General features: G+C 36.5%; 1 protein-coding gene across 2 annotated transcripts; it reads left to right on the top strand.

The window, feature by feature from the left end:
* The first annotated feature begins 705 nt into the window (after positions 1 to 705).
* Positions 706 to 11,722, top strand: LOC129266492 (uncharacterized). Of its 2 annotated transcripts, none has more exons than XM_064101854.1 (8): positions 706 to 810; positions 3,609 to 3,751; positions 4,362 to 4,446; positions 4,822 to 5,005; positions 6,707 to 6,900; positions 7,252 to 7,375; positions 7,963 to 8,099; positions 8,968 to 11,722. In XM_064101854.1, the coding sequence occupies exons 2-8, from the start codon at positions 3,705 to 3,707 to the stop codon at positions 9,280 to 9,282; spliced, it is 1,086 nt and encodes a 361-aa protein (XP_063957924.1). In that variant the 5' UTR covers positions 706 to 810; positions 3,609 to 3,704; the 3' UTR covers positions 9,283 to 11,722. The 2 variants fall into 2 exon arrangements, with proteins under 2 accessions (XP_063957924.1, XP_063957925.1); XM_064101855.1 differs by having other exon boundaries at positions 3,609 to 3,707.
* The last annotated feature ends 1,001 nt before the right edge of the window (positions 11,723 to 12,723 follow it).

The raw sequence follows: 12,723 nt of genomic DNA on the forward strand, positions 1-12,723 counted from the left end.
TAAAATACATTTATCTAAGTGTGATTTGAAGGTGTAGCCCCAGACAACATTGCAATAGTTCAAATGGGGTATGTATGATGCTATTATATAAAGTAATCAAAATTGATTTGGGAACATAATGTCGTAACTTGGACAGAACATAATGGATCTTGATATCTTTGTACTAATAGAAATAATATGAGATTTCCAAGACAGATGGATGAAATGGGATCATAAATGTTTGCTAAACTACACACTTAAAAATAGGTAGTCAAAATTTGACTAGTTTGGGTGGTCATTTCAAAATAACCCTGGATGTAGTCAAATTTGACTGCATATGGGGTCAACCTTTCACTGTTTACTTTGCCTTTTGGCTTTTTGACTGCGCCGGAAGTTAAAAATGACTAGGTGTATGAAGTGGAAAAATAACTTGCCTAAAGAGTCATCATCAAAATGACTGCAATGCAAGTTGAACGGCGGAGGGATATATTACTGTGTGCAGTGTTCAATAATCAATAGTTATTTTGCTAATACTTGTAATGTTGTAATAGCAAACAAATTTAATCAGTGTGAAAGAAACAACATTTTAAAACTTTCCATGTATTTCACTTCATTTGCGTTGTGATATATATTATTTTTATCAAAGAACTATTTTACTTTAGGTCGAATCACTCAATGTATGGTGAGTATGATTTCGAATTTCCCGGCGCGCGCGGCCGCCGCGTCTGCGAATTTTTTACTGCAGTCTGCATGCGACCGCTTAGTTGGTGTTGATGATGGAGAGGCTCCTAAATAAGTGGGGATTAGGTGGTTTAGTTGCTTTGTTTGAAGGTAAGAAATTTGTCTTGATCGAGTGTCAAACATATTTGTGTCTTTACTATGTAAACTTACATGATTGTAGTATTTCGTTAAGCTTAAGTAATTTCACAAAATAACACGTTGACATTGGCATTGCCATTGCAGTGTATGGCATCATTGTAAGTGTAACCCAGAGAGCTCCCGCCCGCTGCGCGGGCGGGAGCCCAGAATCTAAGACTTAGACAAGTAACACTTAACATAACAGACATTAATGCTAAGTCAATCGTATTTCAACACTGATTATTCTGAAGTAAAGCGTTCCTGAATAAAAGAAACTGCTGAGAATTATACTTATTCATATGAAGATGAAATAGAGGGGACGGACTAGGCCTAAACTTCAACTTTCAAGCTTGAAGTTTGGGCCTAGTCCGTCCCCGCTATTTTCATACCCCATGACTACATCGACAATCTCGCTAGCCGGCTAGCACCGGCGATATCAAAGGCCGGATCCCGCTCTGACCATATCCCTACATTGACCTAAATTTGAATAGGCCTAAAATCGACAGTTTGTCGTTACTAAAAAACAGGAGGTCGGAAACAAGTCCACATCTACCCCTGATAATTGTCTAATCACAATAAAACTGAAATAAAGGTTTACTTTGGACCTACATGAAGCATTCCGATGAATGTCTAGATCTACGACAAACTATATAGACCCCTAGATATAGTATTTTTTGAGAAACTCAATGATCACACTTATTTGGAAGTCAGGCAAAAGAAATATTGAAATTGAGGTTTACATAGTGCGTAATACAGGATGAGCCCCGAACCCCGGCAAACACATTACAATTTGCAAGTGAGATCAAAACATGAAAATGAGCGTAATTTACTTTTATTCCTATGGAATGTCATTAGAATAGTATTGATGTTCCCTCCAAGATTTTCCGCTCCAATGAAGTTCACTCAGAAACCATGATTTCGAACATCAATTCTATAAACAGATAATTAGTCTAGCTATTTCGTTTCAGAAACTTCAAATTCGCAGAGTCCAAAAGAACGACACTTCGCACAGATATCGTAGGGAATTGTGGGACGGAAAAAAATGTTTAATGCATGAGTACATGAATAAAACATTAGCGTTTAATCCAATCATACAAGTGCATTATGCATATTTTGACGTCATTCTCATGAAGAAAACATTGACCCTCCAAAATCATCCTTCAAATTGTCCGCCGGCAGCCATGTTGGCTATGTACAAAACCTATGGGAAATAAAAACACGCGGAAAGAGTTCCCTCTCTAGTATACGTAAGATCGTATCTCTGTGCCTACAACACACAGTACAATGTCCCATGCAATGTCTATGTGCTTGTGTGCTTTACGCATACACACAACCCAGTGTGTAAGCACTGCGCGCATATCATATGCAAATAGGTAGACAGGCCAGTCTATTCTCAAGCAGGGTAGAGTAAGTTACTTACAAAGATAATCAAAGAGTTGCCTAAATTTTAGCAATATCAGTTTTAGGAAGAAAACAAACTGAACAATCATGCCTTTAGAATCTATTATAATGCAATGAAAATGATATTTAGCCACTGTATCTTCTGTTTGACATATTTCCCCATTATGTTGATACCCCTATTCCGAAATTGATGAACCTATATGGTATGATAAGTTTATTGAACTTTATTGAACCCTGTATGTCTAGACTATTCCATTTTCAGTTAGGTATGTGGTGCATCATAAATGACTTGGAAGTACTAATAATTGTTTTTCTCACAAGTAAAATGTATTCTTATAACTGCAGGAATTTATTTTTTCATAAAGATGTTATTTCTTAAGATTTATGTCTATCATTCATCCCATGTAAAGCTCCTACAGGTTGCATAGGGCCAATGTCTTATTACTCTGAAATCATATATCCCCATAAGTAAGTGCTGTGTTCCACACTAAGTATAGATTAGACTCTCAAGTTGCCAATGGGAAGAGTGGTCATTGAAATCCTCTCTGACAGGCCCTCTGTCGCGAATGAGTTAAATCGTAAGCACAGCTTACATCGCAAAATTGGATGTTCAGTTGAATTTTTGGACAGTTGAAAATTAACGCAAAAAATTGCATTTTGAAAATGAATAGAGTTTTGTGTCTGATATGAAGACAAATATTGGATTTTGGACCCTGAAAATTTTTTTTGATGTTAAGCCGGCATGTACAATTTTGTACGCCAATGTTAGAAAAGACGCGCAAGCGTCGTTTTAAATCGTAAGCACAGCTTACATCGCAAAATTGGACGTTCGGTCAGATTTTTGGACAGTTGAAAATTAACGCAAAAAATTGCATTTTGAAAATGAATAGAGTTTTGACAAATAGACAAATATTGGATTTGGGTCCCTGAAATTTTTAGAATTGGATGTTTAGAATTGCAAAATTGGACGTTCATTTAAATTTTTTAGAGGACTGCCTTTCAATAAAAAAAAATACTAATCAATAATAAAAACCCAATATTTTGAGCAAAATAGGAGTCATGCTGAATAATAGGCCTACAAAATCAGATTGATGTAAACATTTTGTATTTCGTTATTCATTGCACTATACATAATTACATGTACATATCAACTCGTTAACAAAAACTTTTGATAACAAAAAGTATTTTTGTCAAATCTCAAGAAAATGCCTCACATGGTATAAATTTAAACAGTTCTGACAAGAAGTAAATTCTAATTCCCATGTACTTTAACGAGTAACAAATAATTTTTTTCTGGCCTAACTGATAAAAAATACTGGTATAATAAAAATAACCGTTCAAATTTTTTTTTTTTCTTTACCAAATTCTAGGACATAAGTGCTATTCTGGAAAAGGCTGCTGGTGGCCAGTCCATTCTCGGTGAACTTGAAGAAGGTGGACCACAGAGTGCCTCTAACAGACGAAGAATGGTGAGAATAGTTGTATCCCACCTCATGGAGAAATATGGAAACAAGTAAGAAAATACTCAAAAATTTCCAAACAACTAACAAAATCAATAGACCAGGGTTGGAGCTTAGACCAGTCAAAAGCTATTTTTCACAAAAGTGGTGAAATGCAGGTTTGCTGCCAGCTTATGCATGCCCTGTCTGGGGATATATGAGGGATGGATATAAGTTCTCAACCTTCAGGTAGAAGGAGAAAAGATAAATTGATGATTTTCATATCCCTGATATGATTCAACAACTCTTAAAATTGGGGGGGGGGGAAGTTTCATTAAAGAAATTAACTGAAATATTTGCTTTGTTACAAAACTTTGACTGTTTCAGGTTTCTGAAGATAACTTTTCAATAGAAAATGAAAAGACAGTTACAATCAATATTCATCTCCAAACTTGTTCAGATGCATGAGGGTCATGGTGCAGTGACATCACTGGAAGATGATTGCCCTTGCTGTGCTGCTAAAAAGTATGCAGCATAGTTTAAAGGCAGCAGGGAGCATCTGGAAGATGAATGAGTGCAAAATCTATTTACTAATAAAAGACAAATTTGTTCTTATATTATCTTATAGGTATCTGTAGTAGATCATTATTTTTTTCCTTTCTTCTTGGATCTTTATAATAATAGACCATCTGCTGAACAGAAGGTGGGCATGGCAATATCCATGATTCAACAATTTCCAGCACTGAAAGATGTTGAAGGACCTGGTTATGTAAGTATAAGTTTAATCACGTTAAAAGAACATCATTTGAAGCAGAAAATTGTGTTGTTATCAACAAGTTGTTTTTGTCCCATTGTACCATATGGCTTTCCCATTAACAATAACTTTGAACAGAAGAGAAAATACCGGACTCATCTAACGCTTATTGGTGGCATTTCGGTTTCTCTCGTGCCATATTCTTTCTGTTGTTCGATAACAACAATATGCGTTGTCAACTATTTTGCACCATCATAAGTGTTTAAATACTGAATTGAACAAAACTTTTACACTTAAATGTTACACTTTTTTAGGTTGTACTGTAAAGTAGGTGCTGTATATTCACTCATTGCTGTTACATGTATTTCTTTGTATAAATTTCGCACATAGGAAGCATGGTATACACCAGCAGTAGAGGGTGAACATGCAAAGGGCTTCATCGAAGAAAGGTTGAAAAATGTGAGAAAGAGAATGCCAAAGCAAGGGTGGACATCTTTGGAACCTTCAAGTTCAAGTGAGGAGAACCAGAAAGAACCATCAACCAAGGAAAAAATTGAAGAACTAAAATCTAAAGGTATGTTAATGTGCCTTGTTTAAGTTTTGTTGCATGCTTTGTGAACATTGAATGTTTAATTATTACTGGCTCATCTTCAAGTTCAAGTTGGGTTTGGTAGGCTTACTTGATTACAATCTTCAGAATTATCAGATGATTTATAATGTTCCACATTCCACAGGGACCAGTCTTTGGTCTACCAATTTTCACCTCATGATGCTCAGCAGATTGCTTGTGATCAAGTTAGCTCAATCGGTAGGGCATTGTACTCCAGATCTTAAGGTTGTGTGTTCAAGTCCCAGCGCAGCCATGATTTGTATGTTTGATTGAAATTCCCTTGGCCACGGAACTAATTGCTTATTGTCTCAGCTACCGGTATAATATTCGGGGACTCCGAGAGCTGGTCCCAGTTGCAATATTGTTCTTCTAGATGTAGGCTGAATAGGGTTCTGTGCCCAATAGCAGCTGCATCCCTGGATGATGCTAAATGGAGTGTCTTTTGGGTGAAAGTGATCAATGCCATTTCTCTCAAAGTGTGTTGAGGCTGTGAGTTTACGCTTTAAATTTGTAGAGCGCACTTTAAAATCATCTGCATGGTTTTTTTTTTTTTTGTTGTTGCTTGTAACACTTAATCAACTTGCATCAAAGGCATGTTCCAACCTCTTACAAGAAACCTATAACTAGTTTAGATAAATTTGTACAGGAAGCTTAGTCTGATTCCTGCAGTGCATCTGGTCAGGAACTTACATCCCAGGGGGGGTCTGTCCTCATTGAAAGGGGGGTATCATGCATGACCAAGGACTTGCCAAAAGCATCCTAAACAAGTATTTACAAATGCAAAAATATACACCCTAAATAAGTATGATTATCGGTAATTTGCTACCCTAAGTAAGTAATCCCCAAAGCAAGTAATAACTATTTTCAAACCAAGCAAATAGTGATATATGTTTTGCTTTCCGTGCATGAGGTCGGGCTAATTCAAGTGTTGCGGGCATGTGCAAAGTGTTTTTGGCTGGGATTTGGGAATATTCCATCATTGTGATAAACTGTAGTGTTAAATGAACATGCAATTAGCCCTAAGTACACAGGTAAGGTGAATTTTGTTTTAAGACACTGAATGCGTAACTCATCGGTTTAAAAAAAGTGACCCTTTTTCTTGATTTTTGGTGATTTTGAGACCCTATTTAAGTTACGCACGTAACGTGCATGATTGTAAAAAACACCCTTTTTACGTGAATTCTTGGTCAAGCATGATACCCCCCCTTTCAATGAGGACAGACCCCCCCCCCCCCGGGACTTACATCAGTGCACTAGATCTTAGGATTGATTGCCGTCAAATTTTAGAGCCTTAAACAGGTGTCACCGGCATGGTGGCCTAGTGGTTAGAGCGTCCGCCTCATGATCGGGGGGTTGTGGGTTTGAACCCCAGCCGGGCCATACCAAAGGCTTTAAAAATGGTACCTACTGCTTTCTTGTCAGGCACTCGACATTAGAAGAATGGAGTAGGGAAGTTAAACACATGGCTACCAGTGGACTAACCCCCTGTTGTAGTTTCTCTACTTTCCAGTAGACATGTGGCCTAGGTTTATTGAAATGGAGATAGGCGCCGCTCTATGGGCCGAAAGGCTTGAGAAGGACTTTAACATTTTGTAAAAGGTAGTTTAGGGTTTGCTGTAGGTAGCCTACTATTGATTTAGTTTTTTATCACCTTGTCTTTTTCAGAAAAAGATATGGAGCCGGAGAACTCGGAAGAAATGAAGCAATGGCTTCAACATAATAATAGCCCTATCCCTAAAGTGGTGGAATTCATGAAGAAGACTGCACTGAAAAGACAAGAAGAAATTCACTCAGAGAAGAAATCTACCGTGCATGACATCGAGTTGCAATGGCCTCGACTCTTTGATGTCCCTAACATGGTATGGGGTAACTTTTGTTTTCTTGGTTTATGTCAAAAGTACAGTAAAGCATTAATTCTTGAGGTGTGCTTCTCAAAAACCCAAATAAAATTCCTCATTGATCTTTTTTGCCTGCCAGGACCAGTAACAAAAGTCTACCAAATTCTGCCTGTTTTTATTTGGTACTACTGATAATAATATACTTCCCTACATGTATCTTTTGCCAGGTGTCATTAACATAATCAAGGCCTAGCTCCTTGGTTGCTGGATATTCATTTTGCAATTAGACATTACACATGTGCCCACCCCAAAATTACCATACTGAATCAAGGTTTTACAATCCTTCTTTATGCATTTTAATTTGCATCACAGATAGATGGTGATTTCAGAGCAGTTCATGGGGATGTGTCTGACAGATTAATCATGAAATGGACTCAAGAACTGGCAAAAAAACTACTGCAGTATGGAGAAAAGCAAAGTCCACAAGTGCAAGCCGGTACATATTTTCCCCGGGGGGAGGGGCACTCAATATGAAAGTGACGTACGAGTAAGATCACACATCTCGAACATAGGGGTCTTTCGGTGATGCGTTCAAATGAAAAATAGGGGGTCTTTGGGTGACAAATGAAAAATAGGGGGTCTTTGGGTGACAAGTAAAAAAATAGGGTGTCTTTCAGTGACAGTCTAAAATCTGGGTTTTTCGGTGACACACCAAGCTAAAAAATGGGCTCTTTTTTAGTGTGATTAAATGGCATTTTTCTGAAAATCAAAAATTTGGGCAATTTTTGGGTCAGAGAGTGCAAAATTCATGGGTCTTTGGGTGACAGATAAAAATTGGGTCATCAAATGGAAAAAACGGGGGTCTTTGGGTGACAGCAGTCCAAAAAAGGGGGTCTTTTTGATTGCACATGGTGCGAACTTCAATATTGAGTGCCCCCACCACCACCACCCCCACCCGGGGTATTTTCTGTAATATTTTGCTTTTCAATAATTTTGTATACTGTTGTAAAAAAGATGCGATTCAGTGTTAAAATATTTACCATGGAATTGCTCTATTTTAATTGAAGTTTGTTTTCCTTTCAGATATAGATTATCAAAGTGCACAGGATGCAGGTCTGACAGCACTGCCCTTGATACTGCCTACAGGAAAACTGTCAAACGCAAAGAAATCCAGGGCTACGGTGAAAGAAGCAATGGAGTCCTTCATTGATTTTCAGCCGGTAAGTATGGAGTAAATTTTAGTGCCTACTAAATGAAATGTTTGGGTATAGAGGTGGGATGCAGATGGGATATATCCAATTGGAGGATGTTTTTGTATATCTTCTTGCACATAAAATGAAAGAAATGCCTCAAGTACTCCATTTGGTTGAAAGTGATATGTAAAGAATGGGACACGTTCATCAAGACAACAACAGTTTGGCTGATGTGATGCTCACACAGTTTGTATTGCATAGATCTGTTTTACTTAATTGTTATCATTGGAGATGCCAGACTTCAGGAAAAAATTTTCAGCATCTCCAGTACAAAACAAGATTAAAAATTCATATTTTCAAGAAATTTTATTAGCGTTTCAGGAAAATGTGACCAAAGTCACTGGCATCTCTGTATCATTTTGATTATGGTTCGATTAACTGCAGAATTTGCATGCTTGTCGCACTACAACATTTGTAGCACATCCCACATGCAGCCCAAACTTTCCATGTTTGCTAATTGAAGTTCAGCTGACAGGTCCCTAATAGAACTCGACTCTCATTCTACACCTAGATCTGTGATAGATCTTTAGAACTGTGATATAAAGAAAGGTTAAGTTTATATGACAACTTCTATCATGATCATGGTCAAGTTACAGTAGTTACCCTCACTATATAGATTTGACAGACTGACCCATGATGTCAAACGCCAGGCAGTATAGTCAAATATTGTTCCTCGACCAGCAAAGTGTGTGCACACAATGTACATCAGGACCATGCTAAAGCTATATCTATCTACAACCCACTTACCAGTAAGAATTAAGTACGCAGACAGAAAATATCTAGATTTATTTTTTAAATGTAAATTAATCAGTAGATTTATTTTCTCTTTTTACAGATAGGGACAAACCTCCCTCAATACTTGGATGGACTCATGTCAAAGAGGCGGCAACCATTTGTCCTGGCCCTTGGCCCACAGAAAGCGCCAGCACAATATTTTGCTGTGGTTGAGGGCCGTGCCCTTAAGCAAGACAGCCTTCTGAAGGCTGTTGATGTGTGTTTCAAGTTGTTTTATGTACTTGACCTGGAGTATCCATCTGCGTGCTATACTACATGGGAGTTTATTCAAAAAGTTCTGTACCAGGTAAATGCCAAAGACAGGAACACCTCCTCCTGTGTGAGGTCATTAAGGACATATGTCCTTCATACTTAATTTTCAACCATTTAATGGTCAATGTCAGTTCAGCAGAACTCAAAATTCTGATGTGTCTCCTAATTTGGATATGTCTGTATGCCATGTATGAAATTCAATACTAAAATGGATTTTACAAGTTCAGGTATCGAGGTACGTCAATTCCTCAAGGCAGCAGCTCCACGTGCGTACTTAAGCAGCATCTTCAATTGCTTGCGTGTGTACGCATGCGCCTTTAGGGTTCCTTTGTGGCATCAGATAAATGCGTATCAATTTCACAGCCTATCCTTTTCAAATCTATTTTAGTCATTCGTATACAGGGGGGTACAAAGGGTATCCAAATTCCAATACCACATTTTGATTTTAAATTTTGCAAGCAACAAAACAAACAAAATTGCAAAGTGGCAAGTATGCCAACATTTTCATTTTGTCTGCTAAATACCTCTGCGTTTTAAATTGTATCTCTGCAAATTAATGCTAGTGGCTTTAGAAGATGGGTTTGTGACAAAAAGCTCAAACTTGTCATTTTTGTGGCAAATTATGTTTTTTCGATCAGTTAAATTTATAGACTAGGTTTAAGCCAAAATGTTTGCACAGATAACATTTAATGTACATAAGTTAATATATAGCAGACACATTAAGCAAGTTTTGACATAATTACCACTGTGTGATATTGTTTTCTTGACATTAATATTCTGGTAGCAGAATTCAAAGACCTTAGCCCTCATTCATTATACTATGCCATTTATTATACTATGCCATAACCAAGGCGCATATCCAAATTGTGATTCGTATTTTGAGTTCCGCGAGTTGATGTTATTTATACCACTGGATGTACTGAACTACATAGGCCCTTCAAACTAGAATTTAATGAAAATGAAAATAATATGCTGAACTGCATACTTATCAATGTTTAGCTTGGGATCATTGTACTAACCTTGGTGTGATTGTGAGAGGAGAGGGTGGCCACTCATGTGTATACTTTCAAAAATGACCCCAAGCTAGGATTCACCAAAAGTGGTCAAATTTACCCCAAACAAGGATTTTAATTGACAAAAAACACCCCAAACAAGGGGTAAAATACCATGTGATCACAAGGTGTGATTGCGCCAGTGAAATGACTAGAATCTATGAATAAGTGATGTAATGTGTGGTAATTGAGTTGTATTGCCTTTTTACAATTGAAGTGTTACAAATAGCAAGTTTTACTTTTACTGATGGAATTATAATACACGGCAAGTTTAAATTTAACTGATATTACTGCAAATAGCAAGTTTGAATTTAACTGATACATTATTAGAATTTGATTAATTTCAACTTTGAATTTAACTGATAGAATGACAACTATTAACTGATTAAAAAAAATGATGTAACTGATAGAATTGTAAATTATAGCAAGTTTCAGTTTAAGAATTGGTGTGACCCTTGGTACATTGCTGTTTGCTGACAAAGCATTTTTCAGATGTTGGACTTGCAGCTGCTGCTCCCGAGTTGCAATAGAGTTACATAGAATGTGTAGAAGTATTTCTTTGAAATAGTTACAAATAGAATTTTATAGAGGGAATTTTCCAAAAGGTCCTTCCTGTTCAAAAACCCAATGTAAATACATTAATATGACTTTAAAATGGTACATGTGTAAAACCCATTGAAATGAGCCCGATACATAGTGTTTATGGATCGATCAGCAATACAGCTTGATTGGTGGCGAACACAAGTGAAGAAATTCATGTTTTAATTCGTACTTTTTCGATATGAACTGAAATTGAATTTGTTTTAAATTAATTAAGCAAATTGACTTCCATGTTATCCTGTAACTTATTCAGTATTAATGTACATCAGTGTAAAAAAATTGGGTAAACAGGAATGCAGATGATATGCAGCTTTTCTTGGGACAATTCATGTAATAACATCTAGGTGTCAGATGTAGTGTATCATATGCGTGTGTAAATGCCATCATTCCATGTGAATCTGATGCAGACACTTTGTAGATGGCATACAGATCTTCAATAGAGAAGATTCATCTTGACAAAACCAATATCAATTACTGACCTGACAGTTTCGGCCATCCTGGTCGAAAGCCATCTTCTCTAGAGGGCGTTCCGACGAGAATTGGATCATAACTGTCAGGTCAGTAATTGATAATTGGTTTTGTCAAGATGAATCTTCTCTATTTATGATGTCAATGCAGTCAAACCAGATGAATTTATTCAAGAAAAAAGCATACAGATCAGATATTTGGCCTACTACCACATCATTGATCAATCAAGGTCAATTATTTGAAAAGCAAATTATAAAATCTGTAATGTCTTAATAATGTTAGAAAATGCTTCAGTGCTTTTCAATTTGACAGTGTACTTTTTAGAATCAAATTTTAAATGTTACCACTCTTGTATTGCTATTTAGTGTTTTGGAAGCATCTAATATGTTCTTTATAAATAAATTATTTGTTTATGCACAATAATCTTTTAGTTTTTGTGTCTAATTAATGTGTTAAGCTTACAAGTAGTCGGATACAACTAACCACTGAAGTCAAAATCTGACTACATTGAAGTTGAAATTGACTACATTGAAGTGAAAGGATGGAGGAATGAAATGACCCTACTGTCTATTGCATTTGACCCCTTTTCATTTAAATGTAGTCAAATTTTGACCTTTTTGTAGTAATTTTTTACTTCATTTGGGCCATTTGTTGACTACCATTGTAGTCAAAATCATTTGACTACATCTAGTGGGTCATAAATGACCCCAATGGGTTCGGTGTATAGTTGACCCTGAGAATGGGGTCAAAAATGACTGTTATAGGGTCATTTTTGACTACCTATTTTTAAGTGTGTATGGGTAAAATGATATCAAATACGTTGTAACATTTACCCTTAATATTGGGGGAAACTTACCCAACAAACGTGCAAATTCCCTCTCTAGGCCTATTGAAAAAAAATTACTCATTCTTTTGAGAGTGTGGATATTTTTTTTCATGAACACGTCTCTGTTTTTATCGTGAATAGATGAATTGGTTACTCTGTATAAAGATGTGAAATATAAAATAAATGAATAAAACTAGAAAACTCGTGTACCAATAAAATCCATGTTATGCCTTTTCATGATTATGAGACCAAAAAAAATCATCATAGGCGTCGTTATGGGGAAAAAGGGGAATTAAAGAGAGGAGAAGGAGAATGAAAACGAAAAAAACCTGGATCGATACAAGGAAAGTATAACAGAGAAAAGGAATAAGAAAAATCTCGTGTAATGATGCGAGTACGAAGAATGGAATATTTTTAGCACCATGTTATTCTCGTAAGCACTTATTCCCCACTATAAATACTTAAAGGACAAGTCCACCCCAACAAAAAGTTGATTTGAATAAAAAGAGAAAAATCCAACAAGCATAACACTGAAAATTTCATCAAAATCGGATGTAAAATAAGAAAGTTATGACATTTTAAAGTTTCGCTTAATTTC

The sequence above is a fragment of the Lytechinus pictus genome, chromosome 7 (assembly GCF_037042905.1).
Source record: "Lytechinus pictus isolate F3 Inbred chromosome 7, Lp3.0, whole genome shotgun sequence".
Lineage (NCBI taxonomy): Eukaryota > Metazoa > Echinodermata > Echinoidea > Temnopleuroida > Toxopneustidae > Lytechinus > Lytechinus pictus.

Bases quoted from the DNA above. Each gene is read 5' to 3' on its own strand.
- LOC129266492 (XM_064101854.1), top strand. From the start codon at position 3,705: ATGGTGAGAATAGTTGTATCCCACCTCATGGAGAAATATGGAAACAA. The intron at 3,752-4,361 runs GTAAGAAAATAC...TTATAATAATAG, and splicing joins ATGGAGAAATATGGAAACAA to ACCATCTGCTGAACAGAAGG. The intron at 6,901-7,251 runs GTATGGGGTAAC...TTTGCATCACAG, and splicing joins TCTTTGATGTCCCTAACATG to ATAGATGGTGATTTCAGAGC.